We start from the raw sequence: 11,361 nt of genomic DNA, 5'->3' as shown, positions 1-11,361 counted from the left end.
CCTCCCCGCTCCGCTCCTCTTCTCTTCTCTCTCTTCCTTCTCTCTTCTCTCTCTTCCTTCTCTCTCTTCTCTTCTCTCTCTTCTCTCTCTTCTCTCTTCTCTTCTCTTCTCTCTCTTCTCCTCTCTTCTCTCTCTTCTCTTCTCTCTCTTCTCTCTCTTCTCTCTTCTCTTCTCTCTCTTCTCTCTCTTCTCTTCCTTCTCTTCTCTTCTCTTCTCTTCTCTCTCTTCTCTCTCTTCTCTTCTCTTCTCTCTCTTCTCTCCCTTCTCTTCTCTTCTCTCTCTCTCTTCTCTTCTCCTCTCTTCTCCTCTCTTCTCTCTCTTCTCTTCTCCTCTCCTCTCCTCTCTTCTCTTCTCTTCTCTCTCTCTCTCTCTCTCTCTCTCTCTCTCTCTCTCTCTCTCTCTCTCTCTCTCCGCTTCGGACTTAGTGCAAATTTTGTCATCCTTCGGGTCGACCAGCTGTCCGCTTCGGACTTAGTGCAAATTTTGTCATCCTTCGGGTCGACCAGCTGTCCGCTTCGGACTTAGTGCAAATTTTGTCATCCTTCGGGTCGACCAGCTGTCCGCTTCGGACTTAGTGCAAATTTTGTCATCCTTCGGGTCGACCAGCTGTCCGCTTCGGACTTAGTGCAAATTTTGTCATCCTTCGGGTCGACCAGTTGTCCCTTTCTCTCCGGGCGTTTCTTCTCTCTCTTCTCCTCTCCTCTCCTCTCCTCTCCTCTCCTCTCTTCTCCTCTCTTCTCTTCTCTTCTCCTCTCTTCTCTTCTCTCTCTTCTCTTCTCTTCTCTTCTCTTCTCTTCTCTTCTCTTCCTTTCTCTTTCTCTTTCTCTTTTTCTTTTTTCTTTTCTTAGGGTTTTTGAGGCAGGGTCTTCTATAGTCCCAGCTGGCGTGGAACTCACAGAAATCCACCTGTCTCTGCCTCTGCCTCCTAAATGCTGGATTAAAGGGGTGCGCTCCCACACCCGGCCTGACATGCCTGTGCACTGAAGGAGCGGTGCTGGTGCACCCAGACCCCCTTCAGTTGTGAATTTCTGTAGTTGTGCACATTCTTACCTTGGGACCTTTTCAGTCTGACTCTGACTAGCTGCAGTTCCTTAATGAAGTCATATCACAGCCTTTATTCTTTTCTTGGTCCATTAGTGGCAAACATAATCCATTCTACCCTCATTTGCAGGGTTTCTGTGAGTTCAGTCCCCCACTCCCATAACCATTCGGTCCTGAAATCCAGCTGATTAGAGCTCAGATACTGGGTACCTGCGTGTCACCAGTCCGTGCTTGTCTCACTTGTCTTGCTGTTGTGAGTAAAGCAATTTCCCATGAGCGCTCCTGAGTCCGCCCAACACTTAACAGTGACCTCAAACTGACAGCAAAAACTGGGGATTCTTTATATTTCTCACTCTTGTTTAACTCTAGAGTTTGTCAGCTTAGTGTGTATTTGGTTTTTTGCGACTTGTAGCCCTGGCTGGTTTGGAACTGACTGTGTAGACCAGTCTGTCCTCTGACCCACAGATAACCACCTGCCTCTCTACCTTTGCCTGTGCTTCTTCCTCCTCAGTGCTGGGGTTAAAGACATGCACCGCCAGGCCTGACCCTTGGTTTCTTTTCTTGTTTCTTTTTTTTTTCTTAGGGTTTAAAAAACATTTTTTATTTTTATTATTGTATGTGGATGAACATCTTGCCTGCATATGTGTGCAGTGCCTGCAAAGGGCAGAAGAGGGCATCAGATCCACAGGAGTTGTGAATGGTTGTCATGTGAATGGCTGCCATGTATGTGGGTCCTGGGAACTGAACCCAGATCCTCTGTAAGGGCAGCAAGTGTTCTTAACCACTGAGCCATCTCTCCAGCCCATCTTTTTTTTGTTATATTTATGTATTTGTGTGCATGCACTTAAGCCACAGCATGAGCTTGGAGGTCAGAGTACAACTTGGTAGAACTCATTCTCTCCTTCCAACTTGTGAGGCCCAGGGGTTGAACTGAGGGTGTCCGGTGCAGTGTTTGGCAGTTTCTTATGCTATAGAGAGCACCCTGACTGTGGTGAACAGACCTGCTTACATGCCTTTAAACTTTTGTAGAGACTAAGGAGGGAACTTCCTTGTCGTTTACTGACAGCTCATAGAGTGTTACAAAACATGAGCTGTATGTACTCAGGCATAATGCAGCCAAAGATGCTGCTTAGTGATTGATAACTGAAAGGGCAGTGTCCATGGAGCTAGTCAACGCTTTACACATAAGGGTAGAACAGATCAGGAAAGCCTGCCTTAAGTGGTTGGTGTTTAGAGGTCACTCTAGTCCTGAGTGACATGTGGTGGAAGGGACCAAGATAGTCTTTAAAAGTGGGGAGACATAATTAGTGAATTAATTTTGATCTGTGTATCTTTTTTATGGTCTGTTTAGCATGGTCTTCCATGTATTTACCTCCCCATTTTGTTTTGTTTCTCATGTTTTGTTTCTGTTAGGAAAGAACATTGAAGTTATTCTCTAAGCTATTTGAAGAGCGTGACTAAATGCACCTGGGTCAGGCTGTCTGTGGGCATGAAGTGGTTGGGAGACTCCAAGAACATGGTGTTGAATGGCAGGAGAAATGGAGGCAAGTTGTCTAATGACCACCCGCAGACTCAAACAAAAGTCCTGCACCCGGGCAAGGACGCCCTGAAGACTGGCGTGGAGAGGCGGCCAAGCAGATGTATGTACGCACTCAACCGTCCCTTTAGATGGCACCGTGACCGTGCTCACCCTCTTCCATGTGCCTTGTCCTCTCTGGCTTTCTCAGTTCTGTGCATTTTCACAGCTAATGGTAGAGGCTTTTCATTCTGAAAATTATAGCTGTTTTTTGGTTTTTGTTTCTCATTTTTGTGAGGTGTGGGGGTGTGTCCCATTATGTTGCCCAGGGTAGACTTGAACTCCTGGATTCAGGTGATCCACCCCCCTCAGCCCCACAGATCACTGTGATTCCAAGCACCATGAGTTTTTATTCTTATCATGCAAATTTAAAACTTAAGTTTAATGCTTTCTGTCATCGTAATGATGCTTTTTATCCAGAATTTGTGGAAGGTTGATGTTTTCTATAAGAATTTTAAAATGCTTCCGCTGAATTTCTTGCATGTAAGTATAAATAAATACTTTGTGGTAACTTGTGTAAAGGCTTCATGGGGTAAGACCATATTACTACGCAGCCCCCTCCAGAGGACGGCCTGGAGAAGAGACAGAAGAGACAGACTCGGCCGGGACTGCTCACCCTCACAGGGCGGCCCTGCTCCTGAGGTGCTTCACTGCTGCTGTACTTCTTGGTGGGGATGAGGCCACTGGTTTGGGGGGGGTTCCAGAAACTAGATTTGGTTCCTGTTTTGTACCTAACTCCTCTCCGTACTGCGGTGCCTGAGGATAAGTATATGCCTAAGTAGCTTACATGAATATTGTTTGAAAGTGCGTGCCCGTGCTAAGGAGGACAGGGCCGTTTTCACTGTTTGCATCTCCCAACAAATCTAGCCACTGTGAAATAGCCTTAGTTTGTGTTGGGGCTTTTTATAGTTTCAAAAGTATATGTGAGTCCTGGATCATTTTCTCCTTATCTTTAGGAGTTTGTGCTGTTCCTGGGGCTTGGGTGTCTTTACTCTTGCATATCAGATCGGACCACTGCTTCTGTAGAAAAGTAGGCACAATTCCTGGCTGGGATTAAGAACAGGAGGGAGCCTGGGCCTGAGTGGCTCTCCTCTGCCCAGGTACCCACTCCCCAAGGCTGCCGAGGCATCAGCCCTAATCACCTGTAGCATGTGATGGGAGCCTAAGGCTTGAGAAACAGAGTGCCCTTCCTTCTCAGTGGTAGTGGTTGTGGTCAGTAACTAGGCATTTCTGAAACTTTTAAACAGATTGTTGGCCTCCTTTTGTGCATCATAACACAGAAGTCTTTTGTTTAAATTGTTGAACATACGGAATGCATAAGTGACAGCCTCACATTGAGTACGGGGAATGGTGCAGAGCGGGCCAGCATGGGGAGGAGAGGGGACGCAAAGCAGCGCTCCATGTTGGATCAGGGGGCAGCAGAGCTCCACGATACCTGGAGTCAAAACCGATGACACCAACTCGGCAGTAAACTGGACACTTGAGCGCTCCACTTTCAATGATGGACTGAACAGCCAGGCTGCAGAGCAACAGAGTGAGAAGAGATTTAAACGGCCAGTAAACCAGACCTGTCAGACTCCATCACAGCACTCTACTCACCAACAGCAGAGCACTCACTGCCCTCAAGTCTGGAGGGACATTCTCCAGGATAGATGATAGCGCTAGGTCAAGCAGCAAGCCTCCACCGACTCAAAAGTATTGAAGTCATTCAGATTTCTCCGCCTGCCATACAGTGAATTAGAATCAATGACGTTTTACTAATAAATGGAATGTAAGCAGCATACACTTAAATGACTGATGAATCAAAAAGGAAACCAAGCCAGGCATGGTGGTACACATCTTTAATCCCAGCATTCAAGAGGCAGAGGCAGATAGGTCTCTGAGTTTGAGGCTAGTCTCATCTGCATAGCAAGTTCCAGGCCAGCCAGGGCTACATGGTGAGATGGCTAACAGCTAAAAGCACATTGCTTTTCCAGAGGACCCAAGTTGAGTTCCCAGCAACCACATTAGATAGCTGGCAACCACTTGTAGCTCTAGTTCCTAGGAAACCTGACACAGGCACCTCCACTCACGTGCACACACACACACACACACACACACACACACAAATAAATTAATAAATAATTTTTTTTTGTCTTTTTTGTTTTTTTGAGACAGGGTCTCCTTGTAGCCCCAGCTGTCCTGGAACTCACTATGTAGACCAGGCTGGCCTTGAACTCAGAAATCTGCCTGCCTCTGCCTCCCAAGTGCTGGGATTAAAGGCATGTGCCACCACGCCTGGCAATAAATAAATCTTTTAAACATTAAAAAATAAAAAGAGAATAGAGGGTGGGGAAGGAAGAAAAAGTCAACTTACTGTAATCATACCATTAAAAGGGCTGGAGAGGGGTCAGTAGTTAAGAGTACTGGCTGCTCTTGCAGAGGACCCAAGTTCTATTCCCAGTACCCACATGGTAGCTAACAACCATATGTAACTCCAGTTGCAGGGCATCCGATGCCCTCTTCTGACCTCTGCAGGCATTGCATGACACAGGTACACTTACACACATAAAAATAATAAAGTATTTTTTAAAATCATATCTAATGATGAAAGATGACTTTTCCTTTATGATTCAGAAACAGTACAAGAATATCCTCTTTTACCAATAACATTCAGCTTTGTTCTAGAGGTTCTAGCCAGAATACTTATTTTAGCAAGAAAATAAACTGCTCAGAGTGAACAGGAAGAAATGTTGCAGGTGGCATGAATTCTGTGATAGTCTGACCTTGTTACAAAGTACTCAGGAATAAAGTACTACAGAATAAAGGGTTTATTTGGGTTCACAACTTGAGAAGTTTCAGTCCACAGTAGGCTGGCTTCCTTGCCATGGGCCTGCAGTAAAGCTGAACCTTACAGGAGAGAGCATGTGATGGAACAGAGCAGCTCACCTTAAGGCAGTCAGGAAGGGGTGGGGTCAAATAGAGCCCCCAAGACATGCCCCCCGTGACTTACTTCCTCCAATCAGGCCTCACCTTACACAGTCGTACCACATCCCAGTAGTCTGTTTAGATTTTGAATCCATTAGTGGATTAATCCATTGATGACGTTAGAGCCTTTTTTTTAATGTGTATCCATGTATTGCCTGCGTGTTAGTAAGTGCACCCATGTCATGCAGTGCCCACAGAAGACAGAAGAGGCTGTTGAATCCCCTGGAACTGGAGTCACGGACAGTTGTTAGCTGCCATGTGGGTGCTGGAATTCGAACCCGGGTCTTCTGCAAGAACAGTGTTCTTAACCGCTGAGCCATCTCTCCAGCCCCAAGAGCCTTCTAATCTGATCATCATCCATTGTGTTTTACTAATATCTTGGCATTCTCTAGCTAACTAATCAAATTACCAATGAAGATGAACCATCACAATTACAAATATAGAACAGTCCTCCAAAAATGACTGCAGTTCAGGTTGAACAAGTTCAGGTTGTTGGGCTTGGGGCAAGCGCCCATCTTATTTTTTGAGACATCTTATTCATTGATTTGTCAAGACTGGTGACTATTAGCTCTAGGGCTCCTCCTGTCACCACTCCCAATGCTGGGTTACAAGTATACAACACCACCCCTGGCTTTATGAATGCTGGAGATCTGAATTCAGCTCCCTAGGCTTGTACAGTAGGCAGTTTATTCACTGAGCCATCTCCCTAACTCCTCAGAGTTAATCTTTGAATGAGCCATGTAGAAATGAAGTTCATGGTGACACATGCATGTAATCCCAGCACTTGGAGGCAGAGACAGGAAGATAAGGAATTCAAGGCCATCCTCAGCTACATTGTGAGTTGGGGCTATCCTGAACTACAGTGAGACCTTGTCTCAAACAAAATGAAGCAAAACAGAATACCAAGGCTTGGTTGCCTTTGTGTTCAAAATATACTGAGTGAGTCACTCATACCAAGCACATTAAATGTATTATGAGTCTTCCTCTGAATAGCAGAGTGCAGTGAGTTTAGGAAACTTACCAGCTCATCAAAAATGAAATGCAGACCTGAGCAGGGTGATAATCTCCGTTCTTGGCAGACTTAAGGAAGTAAGATTGTCACAAGTTTGAGGCCAGCCTGTGCTACATAACAAGATTCTGGGTCAGAAAACAAAAAGAGAGGGAGTTAAGAAGATCTCATTGACTAATCTCAGCATTCTAAAGGCTGAGACAGGATTGCTAAGACTTCCAAACCAGCTTGGGCTACATGTTCTTTTCAAAAAAAAAAAACCCAAAAATTTGAGGATGTGGCTTGGTGGTAGAGCATTCACCTACTGGATTGGAAGCTTAGGTTCAGCCCCTAGCACTGTGAACAAAACAAAAATCTCATAATGGCATCAAAAAAAAGGCAATAAAAGTCTATAAAAGTATAAAACTTATTTCAGGAAACTAAAAAACGCTGAAAAAAATTAAATACCTAACCGGAGGAATACTATTGCTTGTTGGCTGGCTGGCAAACAGCACTGTTAATGGCAGCTGGCCACAGTTGCAGCTGGCTTCTTTGAAGAAATGGCAGATCGTAAAATACAGAAGTGGAAGGGTCCTAGAGTAGGCAAACAAGGTTGGGGAGCAGTTAGAAAACTCAGGAGTTCTACATTGCTATACTCATCAATACAAGTGGTGGTCTGGCATAGGCACATAGTCCTAGAATAGAATTAAGAGTCAAAGTAGTAAGTCCTCAGTTTTGATCAGTTGGTCTGGCTGCAAGCATTTGCAAAGACCACACCTCAGGGCTTCTAAACAAGTACTCTCCTGAGAGCATCCTCAGCCCTGGTTTTGTTGTTGTGTTTTGTTTTTAAAGAGTACTACTAGGAAAACACCTAGCATGGTTGTACATGCCTCTGATCCAGCACTCAGAGGCAGAAGCAGGTAGATCTTTGTGGAATAGGGGTCAGCCTGGTCTATACAGCGAGTTCCAGGCCAACAGGGGCTACAGGAGACCATCTCAAGAGAGAGAGAGAGAGAGGGAGAGAGAGGAGAGGAGAGAGAAGCTAATATTGGCAAGCAGGTGTATGCAACTCTTCCCATTCTGGCGGAGGTGGAACGCTCACTTGCCAGTCTGGCAGCTTACATAGCGTTTCCACTCCAGATACAGAGTGAATAGAATGAAATACTACTTAGCTGTAAGGGATGAAATACTGACACGTGGTATAATCTGAATGAACTGTGCTAACTGAAGAAGCCAGTCACATATGGTATAACTCCACCATAGGAAGTTTTCAGAAAAGGCAAATCTGTAGAGACAGACTAGGTTAGTTAGGAGGGAGAGTGGTATAGACTGCACCTACCCCATGGCAAAGGCCTACCCATATCCATTTTGTGAAAGGGTGGATGGAAAGGTGGAACCACCGTCTATGTGTCCTGTTTTCCTACGTCTTAATTTTGAGAGCCTAAAGTTGCACTGCTCAAGTAAATTCTGTGAGCTAATTCCAGGAACAGACTGTGAATGGTATATGTAACATACCAGACTTAATCAGCACTGATGGAGCTCTACATTGCTCTCCACAGTGACACCCAGTCATTTCAGTCATTGGTCTACTCACTGAATTGTTTGACACAGAAGTTGGATAGAAATAAGCCTCTCATTTCCGTTCCACCTCTTGCCCACTTCTACCACCGCTCTCTAATCGGAGGCAAGTTTTAACTTCTGGGCCTTAGTTGCCCAGAAAGAGGGGATATCAACCACTTGGCTGCCTGAGAGTCAGAGGTGGAACATCATTCCTGGAAACCCTTTTGGCCACTCATACATCTACGTGCCTGTTGCTTGCTTCTCACCCAGCCCTGTCTGTGGCCCTATATGCTGCCTCGGCTGTTCTGGAGGGGAGTAAACCAGAGCTGCTAACTACCCAGACCCTGCTCTTGGAAAACCTCATATAATAATATTGTCAGCCACCCAGACACTCAGTAACAAACTACATTTGTTTTTCTGATTCATACCAGGAATACTGACTTCTTAATGGATAAAAATGAGTGACTTCAGTTCTTGACCACCAGTTTGAATGAGATTTTTAAGGGAGATGTAGGTAGTTTCCATTGTGATTTACAGTTTTTTCTTTCTCTTTTTGCAGGCAGTAGTAACTCAGGCTTCGAAGGACAGAGTCGTTATGTGCCGTCTTCTGGAATGTCCGCCAAGGAACTCTGTGAAAACGATGACTTAGCCACCAGTTTGGTTCTTGATCCCTATTTGGGTTTTCAGACACACAAAATGAATACTAGGTAATTGTCAGTCTCCTGAATAGAACAGATAATGATGTCAAACATAAGAAAGCAAATGGTACTGGGCATGGTGGCGCATGCCTGTAGTCCCACCACTCAGGAGGCAGAAGCAGGCGGATCTCTGCGAGTGCAAGGCCAGCCTGGTTTACATAGTAAGTTCCAGGACAGCTGGGGCTACAGGGAGACCCTTTCCAAAAAAAAAAAAAAAAATCAACAAAACAGAACAAAACAAGCAAACACACACTGTGTGTGTATTGCTCAGATGAACATCTGTTCTGTGTTTCTTAAAAAAAGAAGAAAGCAAATGGTTAATTTTATCTAGATTCAAAGTCAGGAATGACGTTAGGAGTAAAGTCCTTTGGTGTCAGGGTTTTCTGTGAGCCAGGAGAAGAGCAGGCCTTGAAAGGTGATTCTTCCCCAGCTTGAGCAGGGCACTTCGATTCTTTTTCATAGATTTATTATGGACTTCTTTTAAATAATTGCCACTGAACGTAGGAAGTTTGCCTTTGTGTTAATCTTTGTGATTCCGCCAATTGTTATGTCATATATTCAGTATGCGAATAAGAAAATGTATGTTAGCCAGCGTGGTGGTGCACGCCTTTAATCCCAACACTTGGGAGGCAGAGGCAGGTGGATCTCTGTGAGTTTGAGGTCACCTGGGGCTATAGGGAAACCCTGTCTCAAAAAGACCAAAAAAATACCAAAACAAAAAACCATTTGAGTTTCTGACTTTTCACTCTAATTCTCTTTACTACCATCTCTCTCTGAAAAAGACCCTGAGATCATCTTGTAAGTAAGTGTGCTGCCACTGAGCAGCCAGCCCAGAGTCCTGTGACTTTTTTTTTTTTTAAGTCTCTGCTTCTGTAGCAAAGGTTTTGGGTCTGGTGAAGATGCAGTGGAGAGCCAGTCTGAGCCCATTCCTTCTCATCTCCATCAAAGCACAGTGGCTTCTGGTAGCTCAGTGTCCGTGACCACCAAGGAGGACTTGAAAACAGGTGGATGGGCACTGACTGACGGGAGGGAGCCATGTGTCCACTTTGCTGTGGCTCCAGAAAGCAGACACAGAGGTGTCTTTGGGTTTCCTGGTTTCCTGCCCTTGTGTCTTCCTTGTCTACCGCAGTGAAAGGGTGTGCGTTCTCAGGAAGGAGGATCCAGTAGGCTTCCTCTGTCCTGTTACCATTCCTCTCTCTCTGTTTTTAAACAATTAAGTGTCAGGAAGTCCTGGTGCCTTTAATCCAGCACCCGCCTTTAATCCAGCACCTGGGAGGCAGAGGCAGGCGGATCTCTGTGAGATTGAGGCCACCTGGTCTATCTAGTGAGTTCCAGGTCAGCTGAGGTTACAGGGATCCCTTGTCTGAAAAAAAAAAAAAAAGCCGCATGTGGTGCACACGCCTTAATCCCAGCACCCCAGAGGCAGAGGCCTCTATGAGGCCAGCCTGGCCTACATAGTTCCAGGCCAGCTGGGGGCTACAGGGAGACCCTGTCTCAAAAAGACAAATATATAAATACATGCATACATAAGTAAATAAAAGTAAGTAAAGTAAGTGGATTGTTTTCTAACAGTGGTGTAAGCAACCTTCTTGTTAGCACTGCACCCTTAATTTGGCCTGGAATTACTAAGAAAGTTGTATTATGCTGACAATGCCCTATATCTTGAGATACGGAGGCAGATGGAACATTTCAGAGTTAGTCCATTAAAATTCAAACACAAGTTTTAGTGGTTTATGATGGAACTTGGACTGTGGAACACCGCGTTTGTTCCAGAGGAGGCAAGGCTGCCTGGCCTTGGCTTCCACAGTGGGAAGCATTCTGACTCCTCCTAGACACTGAAGTTCATCATTAGTTGATGAATAGGGCCTGGAACTCTGCATTTCTAATAAGCTCCCAGACTGTATTTAGGTAGTTGGGTCCTAACTCACCTGGTCTGTGAATTTCATTTTTATAAGTAGATTCAGAATTCATAACTATAGTTTCCTATAGCTCACTTAAACCCCTGGAGTCATACAATGTGAAATTACGAGGGGCTGAGGGTGTGGCTCCCTGGGAGTGCTCACCTGCCATGCCTTGTACCTGAGAGAGCAAGGCAAAGAGGAGCATGAGCTGAGATTCTCTTAGAAATGTGAAATAGAATGGGAGAGAGGGAGGGATGGCAACTCATGGTTGTCACACAATCGTTAAAATTCCTGACCTTCCTATATCCAAGACTCCTGGGTCAAAGTATATCCTGTTCCCCCAGAAACTGAAGCATCTAAAATCAAAGCTGGTTAGACAAATCAAACCTGCAAAAGAAAACATGGATACTTTGAGTGCCACACAGAGTTGGACTCACGTAGTTCCTGAACGAGCTTGTGGTGAGGCTAGGCCTGCTGCTCTGCCTCCAGTGTCAGGTTGCAGAGCACCAACCAGCAGTTGATGTCCTCTCCAAGGGACGTTCTGCACACCAGCCTGCAAGCTGTGTTAGGGACACATGGTCTCTGTCCCTCTCTTTTCTCCCTGCTCTTTCCCTCTCCCTTTCCCCTCCC

The 11,361-nt window shown here is 45.3% G+C and overlaps 1 protein-coding gene across 2 annotated transcripts in view; it reads left to right on the top strand.

Annotated features, from left to right (window-relative positions):
- Window positions 1-11,361, top strand: part of Kmt5b (lysine methyltransferase 5B) — a 61,284-nt gene that overhangs the window by 19,666 nt on the left and 30,257 nt on the right. For both annotated transcript variants that reach the window (XM_029569991.1, XM_008846301.3), the window contains 2 exons: window positions 2,455-2,681; window positions 8,692-8,839. In XM_029569991.1, the coding sequence (XP_029425851.1) occupies window positions 2,531-2,681; window positions 8,692-8,839 (299 nt within the window). In that variant the 5' untranslated portion in view covers window positions 2,455-2,530. The remainder of the gene's footprint in view (window positions 1-2,454; window positions 2,682-8,691; window positions 8,840-11,361) is intronic.

Source organism: Nannospalax galili, unplaced genomic scaffold, assembly GCF_000622305.1.
Source record: "Nannospalax galili isolate Female #2095 unplaced genomic scaffold, S.galili_v1.0 scaffold1723, whole genome shotgun sequence".
Lineage (NCBI taxonomy): Eukaryota > Metazoa > Chordata > Mammalia > Rodentia > Spalacidae > Nannospalax > Nannospalax galili.
Note: the sequence above shows the minus strand (reverse complement) of the source record. Positions and strands in the feature narration are given on the sequence as shown.